This window comes from Diceros bicornis, unplaced genomic scaffold (assembly GCF_020826845.1).
Source record: "Diceros bicornis minor isolate mBicDic1 unplaced genomic scaffold, mDicBic1.mat.cur scaffold_108_ctg1, whole genome shotgun sequence".
Lineage (NCBI taxonomy): Eukaryota > Metazoa > Chordata > Mammalia > Perissodactyla > Rhinocerotidae > Diceros > Diceros bicornis.
The window spans coordinates 475,710-499,569 of NW_026691022.1; the positions used below are offsets into that span (position 1 = coordinate 475,710).

The window sequence follows — 23,860 nt, forward strand, 5'->3', positions numbered from 1 at the left end:
ACAACTAGGATATACAACTAGGTACTGGCAGCTTTGGGGAGAAAAATGTTGAGGGTCAGAGTAAAACACGAAATGAGAATATTTTACAATTGATACTTAGTGTATTAAATTACTTTCTACTTTCCAACAAACTTCACCTATTCCCAAGTCACATCAAATTTGCTTCACTCTCCAAGCACGAAACCAGGTATTATCAGTGCTACAATCCCCTATATGTCCGCCTAATCTCTCACCAATCTGACATCTCATTTATCAAAAGCTTTAAGTCAGATACAGATTACTCCAATGAGAATGCACTTCATGTAACATCACTACTCTATATGGAGGAAATGGTATCATTCAAATTCCTTTCAAATTCTTACCAGTTATTTTCCAGGCTTTTGTCCTTTGTTCAGTCATTTAGCGACTGCGTATTAGTTACTCTGTTATTTTTTATTCCAATTAAACAAAACAATAAACTTTAATAATTTTAAAGACCAAGTATTCTCAACCACACTATTTAATGCTGAAATTCTTTAGCATAACAAAAATTAGCTTCGTTTATATATTAACACCTAAGGAGCTTCAAAGGCTTTACAAACAAATCTTATTTAAAGTAATGAACTTCTTTACAGGAAGCTTGAAAATATGAGTCTGGGTTCAATTTCACAATATAGCTCAACAACACACACTATTATAGAAATAACTATTTTCTTAAAGTGATTAACTAGAGATTTAGAGGAAAATATTCATTTTGTACCCGGTAATAATATCGAAGAACCCAGCAGAGCCCTTCAACGTAAGACTGTACAACTTTACGACGGAATTTGTCATCAGCTGCATCAACATCAAATTTGTTCTTGTAGTACTGCTGCTTCCACCCAGCTTCCCAAAGCCTAAAAATCAGGCAAAGCCAGTTCATGTTGAATTAATACACTTTCAGTAACTAGCTACCAATTTATCATCCCAATCAATTTATACTTAATATCCAGGTAAAATGTAAATGAGTTAAACAGTAATATTAACATAGCTTCATTTAATTATTTCTAAAAAGTCCACTTTCACAGGATTTATTATCAACTTAAAGATAGTTAAACGTTAAAAACTCAAACACTGATTCTAGAAAGATCATTACAAAACTACAGTAAAAAAAAAGAGAATAATCATTTATTAAAGTAGATACACAACACTTGTTTGCTCAGATTTTCATACTGTTTTACATGTTTTTTTGATTGTAGAACAATTCTAAAACTACATTTTAAGAGGCAAATACTGAAGATATTTTATATAGTTCAAGTTCCTCAGTTTGTTAAAGTATATCTAAATTACACAAAGAAAGTCAACTAAATTACTTTTTTGAAAAAGAATAATCTAGAAGCCAGGCAGAAATTATGTATATACCTACTCTCCCTATCCTTGGGCCTTCTCCCTCATTCAGCAAAGCGTTGTTGGCATAAGTGAAGGACATGGACACACACACACACACACACGTTCTGGTAAAACTTAGAAGGAGGTCATCAATTCACTAAATTTTCATTAATCACTGAAAATACAATGTGAAAAACCACATTTTCACTCAAAGTATTTTTTATTTTTTTAAGTACTCCTTTCTCAATCTCTGAAAGATTTAAAGATGCCAAAGAATACTAAAAAAAAATCAAGAACGATCAAGAACATCAGGATGATTCTCCATTAAGGGCTCTTTTCTACCATGTGCCAGATCTTACTAATTAATTGCAGTCATGTTTCAGAATACACCATATCAATTTTTTTAATTTACTTTTTTTTTTGAGGACGATCAGCCCTGAGCTAACATCCAATGCCAATCCTCCCCCTTTTTGCTGTGGAAGATTGGCCCTAGGCTAACATCCATGCCCATCTTCCTTTACTTTATAGGGGATGCCGCCACAGCATGGGTTGACAAGCAGTTGAATCTGCGAACCCCAGGCCGCCGAAGCGGAGTGCATACACTTAACTGCTGTGCCACCGTGCCGGCCCCTACACCATACCAATTTTAACTTTGCCCCCACGCAAAAGATTTACAGAACATCAATTAGGAGAAATATCTTCTATCCATAATGTTGAATATCACTATTTTACAGAAACTATTAATGAAATAAATGCTAAGAACTCCAAGCATTTCTTGATAGAAGCAATTCTACTTTGATTATCTTCAGCACCAAAATTAAACAATAAAGTACTAAAAAAATCAAGTTAACTATTAAGCTGATATTGATCATGATGGCTACATGGTAAAACAAAAAAATATACTCCAAGAGTTGCAGAAGCAGAGGATAAAAACTCAGATCAGGGGGCCGGCCTGGTGGCGCAAGCGGTTAAGTGCGCGCGCTCCGCTGCGGCGGCCCGGGGTTCGCTGGTTCGGATCCCGGGCGCGCACCGAAGTACTGCTTGGTAAGCCATGCTGTGGCGGCGTCCCATATAAAGTGGAGGAAGATGGGCACCGATGTTAGCCCAGGGCCGTCTTCCTCAGCAAAAAAAGAGGAGGATTGGCGGATGTTAGCTCAGGGCTGATCTCCTCACAAAAAAAAAAAAAAAAAAAAAAAAAAAAAAAAAAAAAAAACTCAGATCAGGTAAATGCTCAATCACAAGTCACCACAGATCTCTGAATCTGACATCAAAAGATGTTGGGAAAATACAGAACCAGACATCACACTTCTGAAGTTTCTAATCATAAATACAAACACATCATCCACATCCTATAAAAGAAGCATGAGCTGTGAACCACTACTGTTTAACTTTGAAATAAATCATTTTGCAAAATTCTAAATGAGTTACAATTATTGAGGTTGTTGGCCCTTTGCACTTGAGCCCAGGGTTCAAATTCAGATTTAATCACACAAGAAGCTGTTAATCTTATTATACAATGATCTCAAACTTCTGTATAAATTAAAGACTCCAATTTTCAGACTATAAATTTTAAGTATATAGCTAATGGGAAACTTCTCTGTCATGAAATATAGTTGTGCATATGCAAGTTCGTGGTTTTTAAAAATACATTTCTCTCTTAACCGAAAGCCTTTTGCATATTTCATTTTAAAGAAGAAACTTTTCAATTGAGATGATTAAAACAAACTATATCAAGTAACCAAATGTAACTGAACTTTCTGGGTTAAGCAGCTTGAAAATTTAATCTCATAACAGTAACATTCAGATCACATAGAGCTGAACACCTCATGTCTAGCCAATCTAGTGCCTCGTCTCAGAGGGAAAAGTGGCTTGGAGGACGAAAACCAGCATGCATACTAATCTAGATACTTAGGTTTAACAGCTATAGCTTACACATCTCACTGGAATTTACTGACTACCCTAACCCTCCACATTAATTACTGGTGGATAAAAAGATCACAGGCAAGCATCTGAAGGCACTGCTGCTCTAAGCTAAATAGCATTCATTAGACGGCATCTATTTCAGCAATTTGCTAACAAAATGCTACCAAAAAATAGCTTCACCTGACGTTATCCTCTGGTTCAGGTTCACTGTCACTGTCTTCTGCTTTTCGCTTAATTCCTCCTATCGGAGACGGGCCATCAGAAGTGAAACTCGTATTAGGAGATACTGAAGGACTCTGTAGACAATTATGACATTACAGAGGAAGGATTTAATTATTCATTTCACATAAGAAGTTACATCCAACTACTGTTACCACCATGCTTCACAGTAATACATTTTTTTAAAGCTATTAAATAGATATGGTAAATATATTTAGAAAGTATAAAGACTGATCTTGGCCTACTCCACCTCTCCAAAAAAGAATAATATAGTACCAAGCCTCCTACGCTTAAACTCAAAAGAATTTGAACATTAGGGTAAAAACTGCTTCAGAAGAAATAAGAAAAACTTAATTTCATAGATTTTTTTTTTTTTAATTATAGGACTTGAACATTTTTTTTCTTTGGTGGTTCCCTCGTGTTATGAATTTGTGATCACTTTCCACCAATTAACTAACAAAGCTGTAAGGGGAAAAATATATATATATGTATATAAATTAATACATAAAATACTCAATGCTGGCGAGAATAAAGTTAGATGTAAGTGGTTCAACCTAGTACAACCATTCTAGAAAGCAACAGTTTAATGAGACTCCGCCAGATATCTGTTAAACTATTTTATACATGTTGTTTTAAAATTCATTGTACAAATAAAATCTATTAGTCATCTTAGAAAAATGCAGCTTTTATTATTATTTCAAAGACTTGGATACCACTTTAAATTTACCATTATCTTCCCTTTGTACCTAACTCAATGAACATAGTAGCACCCTAAAGTATTTTAATATTTAACTAAAAAATTATGGGCAGCTTGGTGGCATAGTGGTTAAGTTCACACACTCCGCTTCAGCGGCCCGGGGTTCACAGGTTCAGATCCCGGGCGCACACCTACACATCACTCAGCAAGTCATGCTGTGGTGGCATCCTACATACAAAATAGAGGAGCATGGGCATGGATGTTAGCTTAGGGCCAAACTTCCTCAGCAAAAAGACAAAGATTGACAACAGACGTTAGCTCAGAGCCAATCGTTCTCACACACACACACACACACACACAAAAATTAAAATGTTCTGCAACTTTAATGTTAAATGACCAAAAACCTAAGTGGCAGAAAATGTTTTCATGGTAAAGTTTTTCTTCTGTTATTCACAGTATATTGGATATTTCAAGTAAATTATTTTTAAATCGAGAACTCAGGAGCCTATTTTAATGATACTGTAACTAAAACCTCAGCATGAAGGTAGTTCACACCAAAGGCCAAGAAAAGTTACAACAAAGCAAAACTATATTTCACATAGAGTTCACAACACTTTCCTTTAATAGATGTATAATATCAATTTTATTCATGATACTGTATGGCTAATACTATCAAAAAAAAGAAAAGAAAAGAAAAAAGAAAACAGGGGCCAGCCCTGTGGCCTAGTGGTTAAGTTTGGGGCCCTCTGCTTCAGCGGCCCGGGTTCAGTTCCCAGGCACAGACCTAAAACATTCGTTGGCAGCCACCTATATACAAAATAGAGGAAGACGGGCACAAATGTTAGCTTAGGGCAAATCTTCCTCAAGCAAAAAGAGGAAGATTGGCAACAGATGATAGCTTAGGGCCAATCTTCCTCACCAAAAAAAAAACAACAAAAAAAAACCAAACCACAAAGAATAAAAATAAATCCAGGAAGGCACTGTTGTACTTGGAAAATGAGATGGGTATTTTCAGTCAGACACATCTGAGTCTGAAATACCAACTCCAACCTTGACCAGCTGTATGGCCTTGGGCAATTTATTTAACCTCTGTCAGCCTCAACTTCAAACAGGGACGATACTGTTCTATCTCTTTACAGGTTATAGCAAGGAGTAAATGAAACAATATACGTAAACATCAAAGCTGCCTGCCTGGCGCATGGCGGTTAACCATTCAGGAAGTCATCCCTATTAGTTTTTAAACAACACTAATCCATTTGGATTAAATTAGGAGACTGATATTCCTGTCAATCATCTAAGTACAGAGAAGGTGTAAACAAAGCAATCTTTCCCAAATTCACAAACAAGATATAAATTATCTTTAGACAACAAAAATAATATACCTTCAAGGGAAAAAAAGAAGAAAAGAAGTTGTTTGCTCTTTAATGCTAAAGATCTGCTGCTCTTTTCTGCTCTATCTCTACTAACAAAAGTATTCAGAAATATTCTTTCCTAAACATACCAGAGTCATACCAATTCATTCAAATTTCTTTTTAAAAAGCTGTTTTTGCAATCAAAGTTGATTAAACTGAGAATGGTCGCAAATATAATGAAACTACACTTCAGAATGCAAAATTTAAAAACATATTTATGAGGAAACAGAAGCTATCTAATAAAACACTAACCATGTTGACCATCAGTAGATACCAGTCAAGTACTGGAGCCCAGCACACCCAAACAGCTCAGAAAAAATAACACAGCAAAAATCCATAACTGTAAAGGCTTCCTTTAAATAAACTGGTAATTTGGCTTCATGATTTCCTTCAATTCAACACATTCTAGATGAAAACTCCTCTATGCAAAGATTCCAGTAGAAATAACTGTGTCAAGGAGAATTAAGACAGGATCAAATAAGCAACCTAATCACCAATCTCCCCATTCCTATTCCCATGGCAGACATTATTAATCAATATAGTCTAATCCTGTGGAGCCTGAATATTGGAATCTTTCTCAAAGCAATCATAGCTGGCAAAGTTTAAACCTACCTGCCTCCCTGAGATTAAGAAAAAAGCATTTTATCATCAACGTGGTGTTAGCAATACTAGTCACTCTCAGTTCATTCTGTGAGGACGGTAGTCACTATAATCTTAAATGATGGACATCAGCTTTTTCCATTCTACACAAGCATCTCATTGCAAAACCTTTCACTGACTCTCCATATCCCACTCTGTTAATGGTGTAAGGAATAAGACAAGAAAGGAAAAACAGAACAAAAACACAACAGAAACCCCAGCCGCTTCTCTCAGAAGATGCAAAATCTGTTTCCAAATTCCAAATCTAAGGTCCTAAAACTTCTAAGTGTGAATTTATGGGAATATAAATTCAACCAGTCTCATGATATGGCAAAAATTTCACATATAGGGTTGCCCTGTGATAAAGGATTTGAGCATCAATAGGATAACTATTAGAATAATGAAATTTAAATATCCCAACTTACGTAATACCCTTGGATATATCATAGCAAAAGTTTACATAGGATACTGTACCTTATATAACATCTTTCCTCCCTCTACAACACTCTCTCTTTCTCTCGTGCCTACTAGCCTGAAATAAGCAATAGCTTTGATTACCTTTTGTCTGTGTACATTAGTTCACGGTCTGTTCCCTTACCCCTGCTGCTCCCCTGCCGGGTGCTCTGAGCTCACGGCCTGCTGCCATTACAGGAAGCTACTGAACAGAGCATAGCCTTGCTGGCTGAGACGATTTGCTTCTGCAGTCTGGATTACAACATTCAAATAAGGAGGAATACCATGAGGCAAATCCATTCAGTTCCTGAGTTTATAAATAGGGAGCAACCGAGCCAGCCCTGATGGCCTAGTGGTTAAAGGTCGGCGCGCTCAGGGCTGGCCCCGTGGCTTAGCGGTTAAGTGCGTGCGCTCCGCTACTAGCGGCCCGGGTTCGGATCCCAGGCGTGCACTGACGCACCGCTTGTCTGGCCGTGCTGAGGCCGCGTCCCACATATAGCCACTAGAAGGATGTGCAACTATGACATACAACTATCTACCAGGGCTTTGGGGGAAAAAAAGAAGAGGAGGAGGATTGGCAATAGATGTTAGCTCAGGGCAAATCTTTCCCAGCAACAAAAAAAGAGCTCTAAAAAAAATGTGGATAATGAGAGCTACCTTAAAATATGTATTCAGATATATTCCACGTCTGAGTTGGAGAGTGAGAGTTTAGGCAGTGAGGAGTACCTGTATTTGACAAACTGAGGAATACTATTCTGCAAAATGCCCATAACTGATCCCTGGGAGGAAAGGGGAAATACGGCAGCAAAACCACCCTCTTCTCTTGCTCTAGCTATGAGACATTTGGAGGTCCTGTCATGCTTCTAGCACCATCACTACCCAGTACCTTTGGGGAAGCAGGAAGCACTGTGGCCCGACTGCATTAGAGAAACACTGCAGCCACTTAGCTATCCACATTTACATGTATGTTCTTTTCTTTCACATCATTTAGATATTTTCATATTAATAAGGATTTAACAGAGTTAAAAATATCTCAAGGCAAAAGAAATTGAGAAAAACTATAAAACAAAACAACTCCAGGCTAAGTGATAAAATTCACACACAACTGTAAGAGGCATCTGAAAGTCACCACTCTTCAATGCTACATAAAAATAAGTTACTTACAGAATTATTCTGCATCCTCATTTCATAGGCTGCTTGTCTCGGATTACTGGCTACTTGAGAACCTGGTGAATTTCTTGAACCCGAGGCATGAGGGGTTAATATTCCACCAGCAGTGAAAGCTGGTTGATCTCTCTAACATAAATGGAAATGAATGTAGAAATTAAAATTAAATCACAACACAGTTAGATGACAGGAAGAAATGAAGGCAATGGAAAAGAGTCCCTGCTGTAAGCTCTTTAAAGACGAAATGGATTTCTGTTAACATTACAGGGTTGTCCACAGTTTGATTTGATGGTAACTTACCCTGTAAACAATAGTCTGTAATATTTAATAACTCTGCTATAAAAGTACATACAATACACTTTTCTGATACATAGAAGCTATTCAAATCTCATTAGGTTATTCCCTTATGTTCACTTACAATTTCAAAACGCATTCAAGACACAATTTTAGGCAAATAAAGATAACTATTAAGGTAAAAAAATAAGCCAAGAGTTTGATTTATACTTAGGAAATACAACTTCTATTTACCCTTCACCTTGATGGAATTTAACTCTTTGTTTCCAATTAGTTAGAGCTATGATTATAGCTACAGTAGGTGACAGTCATGGCTGACTGATAAAAGATATTTTTTAAATAGACACTGACTGAAAGAAAATAATAATACATAAAGTAGACATCAAACATGCCCTTCCCTATCTAAGTGGTTTTGAATCCACCTGCAACAATAAATAACTCTACTTTTCTCCCTTATAGGTTCCTGAAATTGCTCGATTCTAATAAAACATAATAATAAAAGGTAGTCCCCAAACTCCATTTGTTTAAAACCCAGTAAGGAAGACAAGAAAAACAAAAACTTAAGAAGTTAAGTGAGTATAAAGTGTTATGCAATTAACTAAGCAAACAAATATCACAAGCGAGAAGCACTCGAGTTAAAAGGAAGGACTGCTCAACCCGGATTACAAGCAGAAGCAATAGGGAGGCCTCGTGGAAAATGTAAGATGGGAGGGAGCCGTGAAGTCAGAAACCCACTTAGAGGGACCAAACAAAGGCAATGCTCGGAGTCAGGAGGGACTTGCTATATTTAGAAGACAACTGGGGAAAAGCAGGGTGAGAACTTGACCAGATCATAGTATGCTCTGCACGCCAGACTAAGATAGAACTGGATTCTGCGGGAACTAAGGAGTCACTGGTAATTTCTGAGCAGAGAAACAACAAAGTTTCGAGTGTTGTGTTCTAGGAAGAGTAACCTGACAAGGATATAGACAGAGTGTAGTAACTTTCAAGAAGATACAAAGACCTAACTATTTTTATTACAAAAACAATACCCAATTACTGTAAAAAATTCAAATAGCTAAGTGCTACCCGGCCCCTCTGGCCCATCAAGTGTATCCCCTCAGACTCTAGAGCTTAGAAAGGACTTCTTTAAAACTGACACCAGCATTCTTTCTCCAGGTAAGAGGCAGCTGGGTAGACATTATGTCCCTAACAAACTACTGGATAAGGAATAAAAAGCTATCTTCCTCCCAAATTGTAAATGTATGTTATTGCCAATCTGATGAAATTAATTAAAACTCACCTTCATTCTCTTTCTCTTTTCTTTCTGTCGTCTTCTAAAACTGTCCTAAAAGTATAAAATCCACATATTCTGTCAAATAATTACACAAAAATGTAAGAGTTAAACATTACCAGGAATGATTTGGGAGACAAAGTTTTAAAGGAAGACCCCAGAAATGTAACTAATTAAACTAGGCAATGGACTATATGTTCAAAGTGCTGCTTATCAGAACTTTAGATAGACAGAGATCATTCTAAATTGAGTTTAGATACACTTTAATTATTCCTCTTAATTTTTTTCAGATAGTTTTTGATATCATTTCAGGAAAGAATGCAAGAGTCATAACAAAGACCCTCTGTTTTACCCTGGAGCAAGTAGCCCACCAATACGGAGAAGACACAAATAAGTAACTCCCCATTTACTTTGGGCCACTCAAAGGCCTCCTTTACCCCAGAAAGCACTCCTCCCATGCCCAAGTTTCTGTGAGCATCAAGGCACTGAGACGACAGCTACGGTGGCCAGGGCTGCTGCTGTGGACTGAAACAGGGGCCAGCAGGTGCTGTACTGACTGTCATTCTACCAGCAGCTGCACTTCCATCACTTCCAAGTCAGTACTGCCACCTGCAATATAACACCCTATTGAGATCTGAAATTTGTGCTTTGTGCCAGGAGAGGGGCTGAATGCTGGATACATGGTGACTGACGACCTTAAAACCTCCTAAGACAGCAAAACCACCAATTTCTTTAATCAAGCTTTTGCCCCATCTTTAAACTTATCTAGGTCACCAATGACCCACAGACTGTGAGATCCATTACTCAGTTTTCAGTCCGTATCTGACCGTGACTCTTCCTTCTTGATCCGTGCTCTTCACTTGGCTTCCAGGACACTACACTCACCTGGTTCTCCTCTTTCACTCTTGCTGAATGCCTTCACTCCTCAACTTCCCAACACCTTAATACTGGCGTTCCTCTTCACCCAGTACTTGGACCTCTCACTCTCATGGGAGTAATCATCCAGTCTCACGGCTTTAAACACCATCTACGTGCTGATGACTCCCCAGTCAGGACCTCTCCCCACTCAACATCTCCACTTGGGTGTACAAACTTAACATGCCCCAAATGGCATCCCCACCCCTAGCTTTGTACCTCCCAGTCTTCTTTATCACAGTAGCTCAGACCATTTTTCAATTGCTCAGACAAAATGCTTTGGAGTCATTCTTAATAGCTTTCCTTCTCTCACCCCTAGCATTTAATTCACCAGCCAAATCCACTAGTTTTACCTTCAAAACATGTTCAGAATCCAATTACCTCTTATCAATCTCCACTGCCACCATGTTGGCTCCCTTGGATTATCGCAAAAGAGTCTAATTGGGCTCACTGTTTCTATCTTTGCCTCCATACAGTTAGTCTCAACAGGGCAGCTAGAGTGATCCTTTTATAATATGTGTCAGATCTTGTCACTTTTATACTCAAAACCCTCCACTGATGCAGAGTGAAAGCTCAAGTTCTTATAATGACCTATACGGTCCTACCAGATCTGGCCCTCCACCATCTTTCTGACCTCCTCTCCTACCCCTACTACTTTCCCTTTGCTTCCTCTGTGCCTGCCACACTGGCTCCTTGCTGTTCCCTGAACATCCTGGGTAAGCTCCTGCCCTAGAGCCTTTGCACTGGCTATTCCTTCTGTCTGAAATGCTCTTCCGGCAAACACCTGCATGATTACTCCCTCATATCCTTCAAAGTCATCTGTCAGTGAGGCCTTCTCTAGTCATCTTTTCTAGAACTGCAATGTCCTCATGTCCACCTTCCCAGATATTTCCTCATCTGCTTTTTTCTTCACAGCACTTATCACTCTCTAACACATGACACACTTTACTTAGTTTTTGTGTTTATTGTCCATCTCCCGCGGAAGAATATCAGCTCCATGAGGTCAAGAATTTTTGTCTGCTTTTTTCTTTTGTTTTTTGTTGTATCAGTAACACTCAGAATACTATTTGGCACACGGTAAACACTTAATAAATATATGCTGAATAAATGAAGAAGATTTGCAAGACAAAAGGCAAACATCAAAGCTCATAAAATAAAAAGCATCATATTTCTGACCTAACTGCTCAATTTTAATAATAAATATTGATGTATTCCTCTTTTACCATGTATTCTGCTGGTCAGTTAAATACCTATTTCTAAGGGTGGTAGTTACACATAAGCAAAATAGGTACACCTGGTTGGACTTTACTGATCTTTAATTTTTGTGTGCTATGAACTTCTTTGGAAGTCTGTCAAAAGCCGGAGACACACTTCCTGGGAAAATACACACACCTAGATACTATTATATTGAATTTCTGAGGGTTCATAAATTTCCCCGATGTCCAACTATGCTGACAAACATCATATGATGTCAGGGATACCAAAAACGATTCAAAGCTTTAAAATGCCCTCTCTGTCAGGCCAGCTGGAACCTTTATTACTCAAATCTGAAGCACTCTGGTATCTATCAAATCCCATACATCCCACTCTAACGGCAAATATCACCAATACTTAATAGTACAGAGTAACCTAAAACCACATAAAAGGACTGTTCTAACGTGAGGCTTTTACACCAAGTACTACACCGTATGTGTAGTTTTTTCTTAAGCATAAATGGCAGCAGGTCAGGTGGAGCCACCATAATTGTTGAAGGCTTAGTTAAAAATGGCTGTCCTGATAGACATTTGATATCCTAGTCCTGATAGACATTTGATATCCTAGACAAAGTCAGTTATGCTATTTAAATTTTACATGTGAAAAATTCTTGCCATCACAGAACATTACCAAGTACCAAAGGCTTTAAAAAGAACACTTACAGTCTACTCACACTGTTATATAAAATGGTACCCAAGGTTCTAAAAAAGAGATCACTAGCTATAGCATACAAAGCTGAAGAAAATATAAAATCTTGTCAGATGCAATGACATGTTTTAATCTGTTAGGAGATAATGAAGCAATGTAGCAACATTATTATGTTGCTATTTGCTCAAAATAGCCATATGACTTTTTATAAAATCAGTTTCTAAAAGGATTTCCTTCACTCTCTTTCTAAAAAGCTACTGTCTGCTCATTTTACCCACTGCTTGCCTCCCTTGCCACTCTTGCACAACCACCCTGCAACCTACTCTGCCTCCAGGCTACTGCCCCTCCACCCCACTAACTCTTCAGGACCTCTGAACCCCTGGCCATGGACTAGGGGCCTATCTCACTCTGACGCCTCCGGCAGCACCAGTGGCTTCTCATCTCTTCAGGGATTTCCTCCCACCTCTCTAGAACTGACTCCCCTTTCTCCTTAACATCTATGCTTCTTAAGGTTTCTGTTGGAGGCACTTGAACTCCATACAAAGCTCCAGGGATTTCAACTTCACACTCATGACGTGAAGTATTCTGCTAATGTTCTCAAATCTCCTTCCAAAAGACTTCTGCCCTGAGCTTTACACATATCCATCTAACTGCTTCACGGACTTTTCTCCTCTCAGGTGTCCTGTGACACCTCCAACTCTGTATCTCCAAAATGAACCTCAATTTCTACCTTGTCCTCACCCCAACCTGCTCTACCCCCACTTCTTGCTGTCTCATGAACGGCCCAACCACACTCCAAACTGTCCAAGCCAGACTGGATTTCTCACCTAAGCACTCACTCCATCATATGTCATCAATTTCCAAGTGCTTTATTATTTTCTTTCTTTCTTTTATGTTTAATTGCTTACTCAGAGCTGCAACCCTCTGCCTAGACTGATGCTATCTAACCCAGAGGCCCCTACACTCCACTACCAGAGTACAGAGTTTCTAGGTCTTCACCTGACTTCCACAGCATCAACATTTCCTATAAAACATGGCATCCACTAGTTCATTCCCAGCATTCTCCCAGTCTTGGAACCCTCATTTCACATCCCGTTGATCAGACACGTGTTTGGATTTTTATCTTAATCAGGATTATGAAGAGAGAAAAAAATTACAGTGCAATTCACACAGTGTGCAATACACAGTTCCACACAGCAAGCATCACAGCCTTTATAAAATAATCAAAGCACTGGCCACTCATGATTACACTGGCGTTTGATACACTATAATAATATAACAATGCATTCAAAGAGGTTAAAAGTACAATCACAGGATCATCACAGCATATTAGAGACAGGAGCAATTTAGCTACTGCAATAGAAACACTTTACCTCATCATCCTTTCTCTTTTTAAAAATGCTATCCTCAACTTCACCAACTGCTAACATGATCATCTGTACTCTTTGCAGATTGACATAACCACTTTCTGTAAGGTAACCCTGTAAGTGATAAAATACATGTAAAATAATCTTCTTATAAAAGCAAATACTTCTGTTTTGAAATCATTCAAGAATGAACTCACCCCAGTTTTGTGAACCACATTTTTGTATATGTTAACCAAACGGTCAATTGCACCTTCCGTGCCTCCAGGAAACAAACATTATGTATTAGGACCAGTACGCACTGTAAGCAAGAAGGCTACAACAGTAGTTTAAAAACCCACACAAACACACATACCGAATCTCTAACGACGGCAGGTGAGGAAGGAAGTCATTTCCCACAAAGAAGCACATGAAGACCCAGTCATCAGTGCTCCTCTCGACATCAAATGTGAGCGGTAGGCTGGCCATGGTGAGCTCTCTTTCCAAATACTACAACCAAAAAGGAATGCTGCCATTAAAGCTATGAAACGGCACTCTGTTTTAGAGGGCTGATTCTAGTGATTATTGCTCCATACCTCACGAAAAACATTAAGACGAAGGAAGATAAACTCTCCTTCTGCACAAGGAAGACTATCTGCAAGTTCATCGTGCTGCAACAAAAGGAGTAAAGATTAAACAAGTCTACTCTAAACCCTGTAATTTTTTTCCAGCCAAATGAACATTATAGCTTATTTTAAAGCAAGATCCATTTTAATATTACAAGTACTAAATAAAAAAAGAACTCACCAAACCACTTTAAAAATAAAAACTACCCATAATCCCAATCATACCTAGACCAGGGATCGGCAAATGTTTTTTGCAAAGGGCCAGATAGTAAATATATATATTTTACCCTGTGCGGGACACACAGGGTCTCAGTTGCATATTCTTTCATGTTTTATTTCGTTTTTACAATCTTTTAAAAATATAAAAACCAGGGCCGGCCCCCTGCATAGTGCTTAAGTTTGGCATGCTCCGCTTTAGCGGCCAGGGTTCGCAGGTTCGGATCCTAGGCGTAGACCTACACCACTAGTCAGCCGTGCTGTGGCGGCAACCCACATATAACATAGAGGAAGACTGGCACAGATGTTAGCTCACAGCTAATCTTCCTTTAAAAATAAAAAAAAGTAAAAACCATTCTTAGCTCATAGGCCAAATCTAGAGGGCTGGAGTTTGCCAATCTCTGACGGATAGCCAACCAGTATTTTGATGTGTATGCCTCTAGACCCTTCTCTGTGAGCATACAGCATATTTCTTACCTGCTCTTTTCACTCACTATGTCTTTTAAAGAGGTACCATATTCTTAAAACAGATAGAAACCTCTTTAGAGACTGGATATAATCAAGTGAACCCAAAATATGCAGAAACTAGGAGTAACTTAAAAGTATCAAGAAGTTTAAAGTATCAACAAGTTTAATATATTTGATTTGTAGTTCCTTTTAAGAATAACCATTTGAAACATTACTTGTACAAACAAATCATGTGCCATGGACATTATTACCTATGAGACTTAAGCCTCGTATACTTACAAGCTATGTTAGAAAAAGTGGAGAGTAGAAAGGATGAGTACATGCATGCTTTTGAATGTGTCTTTAAAGAGTTTTCAAAGACACATTTCTATGAGAGGGAACAGAGAAAGTAAGTAAAAAATCTAATCAAAAATAGTCTTCTCTTTATTTTAAAAATGAAGCAACCTGAATATATTTAATGCTGTTCAATTATACACTTAAAAATAGTTAAAATGGTATATTTTGTATTATATATTACAACATAAATGTACCTTGAAAATATAATGCTAAGTGAAAGAAGCCAGCCAAAAAAAAACCATACACTATATGATTCTAGTCATAGGAAAGTCAGAATAGGGAAATCTATAGAGACAAAAAGTAGCTTAGTGGTTGCTTAGGGATGGGGTAAACAGGGTCAGGGGATAAGGGGATGGTAGCTGAAGGGTTCAGGCTTCTTTTTGAGGTGATGAAAATATTCTAAAATTTACTGTGGTGATGGTTACACACATCTGCGAATATATAAAAAAACCCACTGAATTATAAACTTTAAATGGGTGAATCGTATGGTATGGGATCATATCTCAATAAAGAGATATGAGATCATATCTCAAAAAAAAATTGAGATATGGAATAATACCTCAATAAAGCTGCCTAAAAAATGTAGTAGCCAGCTCCAAAAAAAAAGTCATAGTGAAGAAAGCAGAATGTAGGATCAGGGAGCAACATCGCTTTTGTTCATTATTAATCCTTCCTGCCCTTAAAGCCATGCCTGCATGTTGGCCAAAAAAAAAAAAAAAAAAAAAAACTAAATGAAGTAGACGAGTGACAGGAAAAAAGCAGGGTAGGAAACCTGGATTTCACCACATGAAAAGAGCACAATTCTACACTATGCAATGTCACCAAAAATTAGACATAAAAATATCCTCACTTATACCTGGACATACAAACTACTAAAAACTAACTCACCAAATAAATTTCTGAAACATCAAATGAGTCTGTGTAAGGCTTTGTTTGAAGAACTTAACTTGTATTAATTGATTTAACCCACACAACCACCCTATGTGGTACATATATAGCTGATCTTCATTATTTACAAGTTCCATATTTGTGAATTCACCTACTCACTAAAAGTTTTTTGGAATCCCAAATCAGTATTTGCAGCATTCTCATGGTCATTCGCAAACATGAGCAGAGCAGTGAAAAATTTCAGTCTATCAACACACACGTTCCAGTTGAGGTCAAACAAGGTGACACTCTGCCTTATTTCAGCTCTCATACAGAAATGACCAGAGGATAGAGATGGTAGGGAGCAGTGTGGTATAATGCAAGAAGCTCCAGTTCTTTAGAGTTTAGGAGAGTTTAAGTCATTTTCCCAAGATCAGAAAGCTAACGAATGGAGGACTGTATGAGCCAAGGACACAAAGTGAAGAAATTGATGGTTGAATGAATTAATAGTTAAAAGGCTAAAAAAAGAGATAAAACGAGATCATAAAAAATACTTAAACCAAAAGAAGAAGAAATGGAGAACGGAAACAAAAAACAGATGAGACAGAAAACAAACAGTAAGATGATAGATTTAAATCTAACCATATCAATAATCACATTCAACGTAAATGTTCTAAATGCCCCAATTACAAGGCAGAGATTGTGAAAACAGTGTGGCAGTTCCTCAAAAAGGTAAACATGGAATTACCATATGATGTAGCAATTCCACTCATAGGTATACACCCAAAGAAATGAAAGTAGGAATCACTCACAGGTATACACCCAAAGCATTGATGTGGCATACAGATACTTGTCCACCAATGATCACAGCAGCATTATTCACAATAGTCAAAAGGTAAAAATAACCCAAGTGTCCAAACAAAATGTGATAAACACATACAATGGGATATTAGTCAACCTTAAAGATGAATGAAACTCTGATATATGCTAAACATGGATGAAACTAGAAAACATGCTAAGTGAAATAAGCCAGACACAAAATGCCAAATACTATATGATTCCACTCATCTTAGGTACCTAGAATAGGCAATTCATAAGACAGAAGGTAGGGGAGAAGGGAGAACGGGGAATTATTGTGTAATGGGTATAGAGTTTCTGTTTAGGATGATGAAAAAGTTACAGAAATGAAGAGTCACAATGGTTTCACAATATTGTAAATGTACTTAATGTCACTGAATTCTAAACCTTATAATGGTTAAAATGGCAATTTTTATGTTGCGTATATTTTGCCACAATAAAAAAAAAAGGGCAGAGATCATCAAACTATAAAAAGGCAAGACCCAAGTGTATGTTGCCTACAAAAACAAACACTTTAAATATAAAGACACAAACAGGCTAAAAGTAAAAGGATGGAAATAGACCATGCTAGCACTAATCAAAAGATCTGGCTACATTAATATGGGACAAAGTAGACTTCAGAGCAAAGAATATTACCAGGGATAAAGAGGACCACTTTATAATGATAAAGGAGTCCATTCATCAAGAAGACATAACAATCCTAAGCATTTATGTACCTAATAAAAGAGCTTCAAAATGCAAGGAGCAAAAAACAATGGAACTAAAAGAAGAAACAGACAAATCCAAAAAATTATAATGGGAGATCTCCACACCCCTACCAATAATTGACAGAACAAGGAGATAGAAAATCAGTAAATGTTGTTCAAGTCTTTCATATCCTATCAACAAACGTGATAACATTTATAGAACACTCCACCCAATACCAGCAGCACATATATCTTTTTAAAGTCAAAATGAAACATTTACCAAGACCATATCCTGGGACATACAACAAATCAGATAAGCTTTTAAAAGATTCAAATTATGCAAAGCATGTTCTCTGACAGGGGAACTAAATTAGAAATCAATAACAGAAAAAAAGTCTGGAAAATCCCCCAAATATTTGAAAATTAAATAATACTCTTCTAAATAAGCAATGGGCCAAAGAAGAAGTCAAAGAGGATATCAGCAAATATTTGTTACTGAATGAAAATGAAAACACAACATGTCATTATTTGTGGCATAGAGTTGAAACAGTATCTAGAAGGCTGTTTATGGCACTCAACACCTTTATTAGATAAAATGCAATGTACCAAAGCAATGACCTAAGTTTCCACCTTAAGAAATAAGGACAAGAAACGCAAGCTAAACACAAAGTGAGCGTAAGAAACAAATAAGAGCAGAAGTTGATGAAAAAGAAAACAGAAAAACAACAGAGAAAAAATCAATGAAACCAAAAGCTAGTTCTTTGAGATCAGTCTAGCCAGACTATTAATGGAACAAAAGAGAAAAGACAAAATTAGTATCAGAAATAAGAGAGGTGACATCACCACATTTTCTATCTATAGTAAAAGGATAATAAGGAATACTATGAACAACTTTTGTCAACACATTTGACTACTCAGATGAAATGGACAAAACCTGTGAAAGTTAAAAATTACAACAGCTCATTCAAAAAGAAACAGATAATCTGAATGGCTCTATATCTACTAAAGAAATTGAATTTGTAGACAAAAAGCTTCCCCCAAAACTTCAGGCCCAGAAAGCTTCGCTGGTGAATTCTACCAAATATTTAAGCAAGAAATAACACCAATTCTAGACACACCCTTCCAGAAAACTGGGGAGGGTATATACCGCGCAGCTCAATCTGAGGCCAAGGTTACTCAAAAACTAAAACTAGACAAAGACATTTCAAGAACACTACAGACAAATATCCTTTTTGAACATAAATGTAAAAATGTAAATGAAGAAATCTCTAGCAAATTGAATCCAACAGTATATAAAAATAATATACCATGACCAAGTGGGATTTACCCAAGGAATGCAAGGCGAGTTTAACATTTCAAAATCAATGTAATTCATCCTATTAAAAAACTAAAAACAGAAACCATGGGATGAATTAAAACTATAAAACATCTCTAAGAGAACACAAGAGAGAATCTTAGTGACCTTGGCTTTGGCAAAGATTGTTAAATACAATACAAAGAGCGGAAATACATAAAAATATATATAAAACAGACTTCATTAAAATTAAAAACTTCTGTTCTTTGCACTGGTAAGAAGTAAAAAGGTAAGCCACAGAGTAGGAGAAAATACCTGCAAAAGATATATCAACATGTAAGAAACTCTACAATTCAATAAGACAAACAACCCAACTTAAAAATGAGCAAAACATCTGAATAGACACCTTGCTCGAGAAGATACACAGCACGCAAATAAGCACCTGAAAAGATGGTCAACACCATCTGTCATCAGGCAAATGAAAATTAAAAGGACAACGAGATAACACTAGACTAGAACGGCTAAAACTAAAAAAGACTAACCAGACTAAGTGCTGGAGAGGGAGTGGAGCACCTAGAACCTGCACACATGCTGGCGGCAATGTAAAATCGTACAACCACTTTGGAAAACAGCTTGGCAAGTTTTTAACTAATCACACACCTACCACACAATTCAACCATTTCACTCCTGAGTATTTTCTCGAAAGAAATGAAAGCACATGTCCACACAAAGACTTGTACACCAATGTTCACAGAAGTGTTTTGTTTAATAGCCCAAAACTGGAAACAATCCAAATGTTCCTCAATCAGGTGAAGGAACAAACAAAATGTGATACATGCACAACACAGAATACTACTCAAAAATAACAAGAAATGAACTATTGATATATGGAAGAACATGGGCGAATTTCAAAATAATTATTCTGAATGAAAGTAACTGAGCCAGGTAAAACAAAGAGTACATATTATATAATTCCATGTATATAAAATTGTAGAAAATGAAAACTTATCTACAGAGTCAGAAATAAATCAGTGGTTGACTAACGACAGGCAGCACACAGTTGTAGGGAGGAATAACAAAGGGCCAGAAGGAATGTTTTAGAGGTGACGCTCATTATCTTGATTATGGTGATGGTTTCATGGATGTACACATATCTCAAAATGTATTAAACTGTACACTTTAAATATATGCAGTTTGTTGTAGGTCAATAATACCTCAATAAAGCTGCAAGAGGAGGAGGAGAGGAGGGGGAGAACAGAGAGACGAAAGAAAAAGAAATCACTCTAGGAGGACCAGGATCCAGAGTTCAGAGAGGGCAGTGAAAAAGGAGGTCAAGAAACAATCAAGGAGCATTCCCTAGAACTGAAGAACACAAGTCCTCAGCCTCAGAGTCAGCCAAGCACCAATCAAAATAAACTGAAATTTTAAAAAAATCTATAACTAAGTACATAATCATGAACACTTACACTACCAAGGATAAAGATCTTGAAAAAGTTCAGAAAGAAAAATAGATCAACTACAAAAGAACGAAAGCAGAACATAGAAATTAAGAGCATGGCCTTCCTGATTTTAACAATGGCTCTGCCATGTATTAGCCAAGTGACCCTGAGTACATTACTTAACCCCTCTGTGCTTCAGTTTTCTCATCTGTAATAGTAATAATAGTAAGTAGTAGTAGTCATGTGGTTGTTATGAGAATTTAATAAATTAATCTATAAAGTGCCTAGAACAGTGCCTGGTATGTGTTAAATACTACATAAGTATCGGTTAAATAAATAAATCACATTAACATTCAACTTCTCATCAAAGGGCCGGCCCGGTGGTGCAACCAGTTAAGTGCTAGCACTCCGCTGCGGCGGCCCGGGGTTCGCGGGTTTGGACCCTGGGCGGGCACCGACGCACCGCTTGGCAAGCCATGCTGTGGCAGCGTCCCATATAAAGTGGAGGAAGATAGGACCGATGTTAGCCCAGGGCCAGTCTTCCTTAGCAAAAAGGGGAGGATTGGCAGACGTTAGCTTAGGGCCGGTCTTCCTCACAAAAAAAAAAAACTCATCAAAAATACTGGATGACATAAGTCAAAAGAACAGCACTTTCAAAGATTTGAGGGAAACTAATTTGCAAGCTCAAACTTGATGCCTAGCTAATGACCACTCATGTGTACAAGGGTAGAACAGATTCAGAAAACTCACACCCCGCACAGCATTTCTTAAGAATTCAATTGAGAATAAAAACCAAGGAAGGATTTAGGCCAAGAAAGATGATCAGAAAATAGTACCCTCAACTGAAGAAAGGAATTTTTAAAAATCTCAGGAAGCAGCTTTCCAGCAAGCCTTAAAGAACCAGGTGTGACAGCAACAGAAATAAAGACCTCAAGAAGGAGTCTCCAAGAAGAAAGAGGACTTGATAGAATACCAAATAAAAGAGCGACTTTGGATGTGGAACCGTATAAAGAGGAAAACAGAAAGATAACACCAAGAAAAAGACAAAAGTAGCACAAGAAAAGAAACAGTATCACAGCATAACTTGAATCTGGAAAGTGACAAGAATTTACAATACTATTTGATTTTTCAGCTTTTAAAACAATCCCATATATAGCCAAAGCCCTGACAATTTAATTTGGGATGCCAACAAAGCAAAAGGACAGCTGGCAAGCTTGGGGTGAAGAGTAAGAACAGCAGAGGTAGAAAAGCTAATACCTAACCTTAGAAAGTGAGAAGTCAAGGGATACTTTAAATAGAAGATGTAATAAAAAAGACATACTACTCAAAGTTATAAAGCTTACCAAGAGAAGAAATAAAGACAGTGATTTACTATTAGGAATGGGGAAGGGGATGCCGCATGAGTGACGAAATCCTCTTCTATCATAGCTAGAATTCAATAGATAGATCCAAAACCAATAAATCAGGCATAATCATGATATCTAGAGACAGAACCAAAACAGTTAAAAATGGTTATCTCTACAGAGTAGAAATGGGATGAGATGCAAGTCAAGTTTAATGGAAGTTTTAAAAACAAAGGAAACCAGCATTCAGTTTAACAGTTTCTCTTTGGGAAAAACACAAGGAATACTGAAACTGCCATCAAAACAAGGCTTTCAGTTCCTCCTGGATAGGAGCTAAGTAAAAATCAAGATCTCACCAACCTCAGCAAAAGAATGCAGTTCACTGTGACTGACGGGCACTTCCTTCAAAAACGAAGGGGCGAGGGGCATGAAGCGCCGCTGAACCTTCCCAATCCAGAAATTCCAAGCACAAAATCGAACTTGGACGGGATCACGGGAACGATAAAGAGAAAACTCAATAATGGCCAGAAGTCGACACATACATTAACAAACAAACAACAAAGTATTTAAGTGCATCCAGGAATTCTGAAAACTTCAACAAGCCTTCTGTCCAGCAGTGGGGGCACCTAGAGAAGGGGGCACTTATGAGACTTCTGTCTCGTCCTAGACGTTTCTAAGATGCTGCTTTCACCGTAGGATCTAAAACAGCAACAACAGTCCTTTCACACCAGGAGAAAACCTTTGGAGCACGGGCAGTAAACAACAAAAAGCTCGCCGCGGGGGGTGACTTTACAAGGTTGCAAGAGGCTGGGATCAACACGTGCGCCTCGCTACCCAGCTAACTCAGCGGAGCAGGCGTGCGCAGCCCAACGCCTTCGAGCCTGTTCTGAAACCCGAAACGCGCTGCGCCGAGAGGAAACACAGCCGTGGGCGGGGCCTTCCGGGCCGGAAAAAGCGGGCAGGGGAGGAGCCGCCCTCCAGCGAGTTCAGACCCCGCTCGGCCCTCGCCCCGCCGAGGCTGCTCTCCCAGGGCCCCGACAACGAGTGTCGGCGACCAACCGCGTGTCGGGCCGGGGCCGCCCGCGGGGCCCACAGAGCAGCGCGGGCCCCGGCGCGGCACCCCGGGGACAGGCGGCGGGTCCCGAGGGCCGCGGCCGAGACGCGCTGGGGCTCCGGGCTTGCCGCCAGGCGCCTCCTCACCTTCTCTTCCACGCAGCTGACAAGGATGGACGGGGACTTGCGGCTGAGCCAGCGAGAGAAAGCCGGGCCTCCCATAGCGGCGTCGCGGCCCCGGACGAACGTAACCAGAAGAGACAGGTGGGAGCGGCAGCCGGGGCACCGGGACTTCCTCCCACGTGCGCGCCCTCGACGGGAAGTGATGTCACGGCGCCGCCGCCGCAGGGGAAGCCGGGAAGGAGGCTCTGGGCCGGGCTGGTTGTCGGATTCGGGGTTCTACGGCTGACCGGGTGGTGGGGGCTGCGGCTGGCCTCGCTTGCCGCGTTAGCTTTCAGTGGTGCCAGCCCTGAAGCCCGAGGTCGACCTCATGTGAGTCGCGGGGAATCCCGGGCTGCGCCGGCGTCTTGCTTCCCCAGCCCTCGGGTTCCACTGGGGCGGGATCCCCGTGCTCCGCAGGCGCCCGGGGAGGGAGGTCTTCCTTGCCAGTTTGATCACCTCCTTTTTCTCACCCATCTCAATTCAGAGTAGAATCAAAGCATCTAAACACACTCATTATTTCTATGTCCTGGTTTCTCCCGGTTTTGTGCCACAGTACGTACTTGGACTATGAAAAGGAATATTTTTAGGTATTTTACACGAATGATGGCTGGTTTGCGTAACTCCCTTTAGTTATAAAATGGGATCTAGCCGGCATTTAGCATCTAATTCAACCTTCCAGCTACATTTATGAGTATAAAATAATTGCTGATATCACTCTCCAGCATTTATTTGAGCGCTTACCACGTACTAAAGCTTTGGCTAAGGGATTATCTCATTTAATTGTCACGTGAACCTTCTGAGAGTGTTACATATTATCATCTTCATGTAACAGATGAGAAAGCCGAGCTGTAAAGGGGTTAAGTTACTTGCTTATTCATACTGCTGTGTTTCAGTCCAAGTCAAGATCATTTAATGCTCTGTCCTTACT

The 23,860-nt window shown here is 38.8% G+C and overlaps 1 protein-coding gene across 9 annotated transcripts; it reads right to left on the reverse strand.

The window, feature by feature from the left end:
- Positions 1-744: 744 nt before the first annotated feature.
- On the reverse strand, positions 745-23,043 carry LOC131402463 (5'-3' exoribonuclease 2-like). 9 transcript variants are annotated; one of them, XR_009218682.1, is made up of 6 exons: positions 22,918-23,043; positions 14,181-14,255; positions 13,961-14,094; positions 9,434-9,502; positions 7,855-7,927; positions 745-875 (listed from the first exon to the last, which is right to left on the reverse strand). XR_009218682.1 is itself a non-coding variant. In XM_058537205.1 (5 exons), the coding sequence occupies exons 1-4, from the start codon at positions 22,990-22,992 to the stop codon at positions 9,436-9,438; spliced, it is 351 nt and encodes a 116-aa protein (XP_058393188.1). In that variant the 5' UTR covers positions 22,993-23,043; the 3' UTR covers positions 3,541-3,566; positions 9,434-9,435. The 9 variants fall into 9 exon arrangements, 3 of the variants coding, with proteins under 3 accessions (XP_058393188.1, XP_058393190.1, XP_058393187.1); XR_009218681.1 differs by lacking the exon at positions 745-875 and adding an exon at positions 3,523-3,566; XR_009218685.1 differs by lacking the exon at positions 745-875 and adding exons at positions 3,523-3,566; positions 13,615-13,722 and having other exon boundaries at positions 9,434-9,478; positions 13,961-14,255.
- Positions 23,044-23,860: the final 817 nt, after the last annotated feature.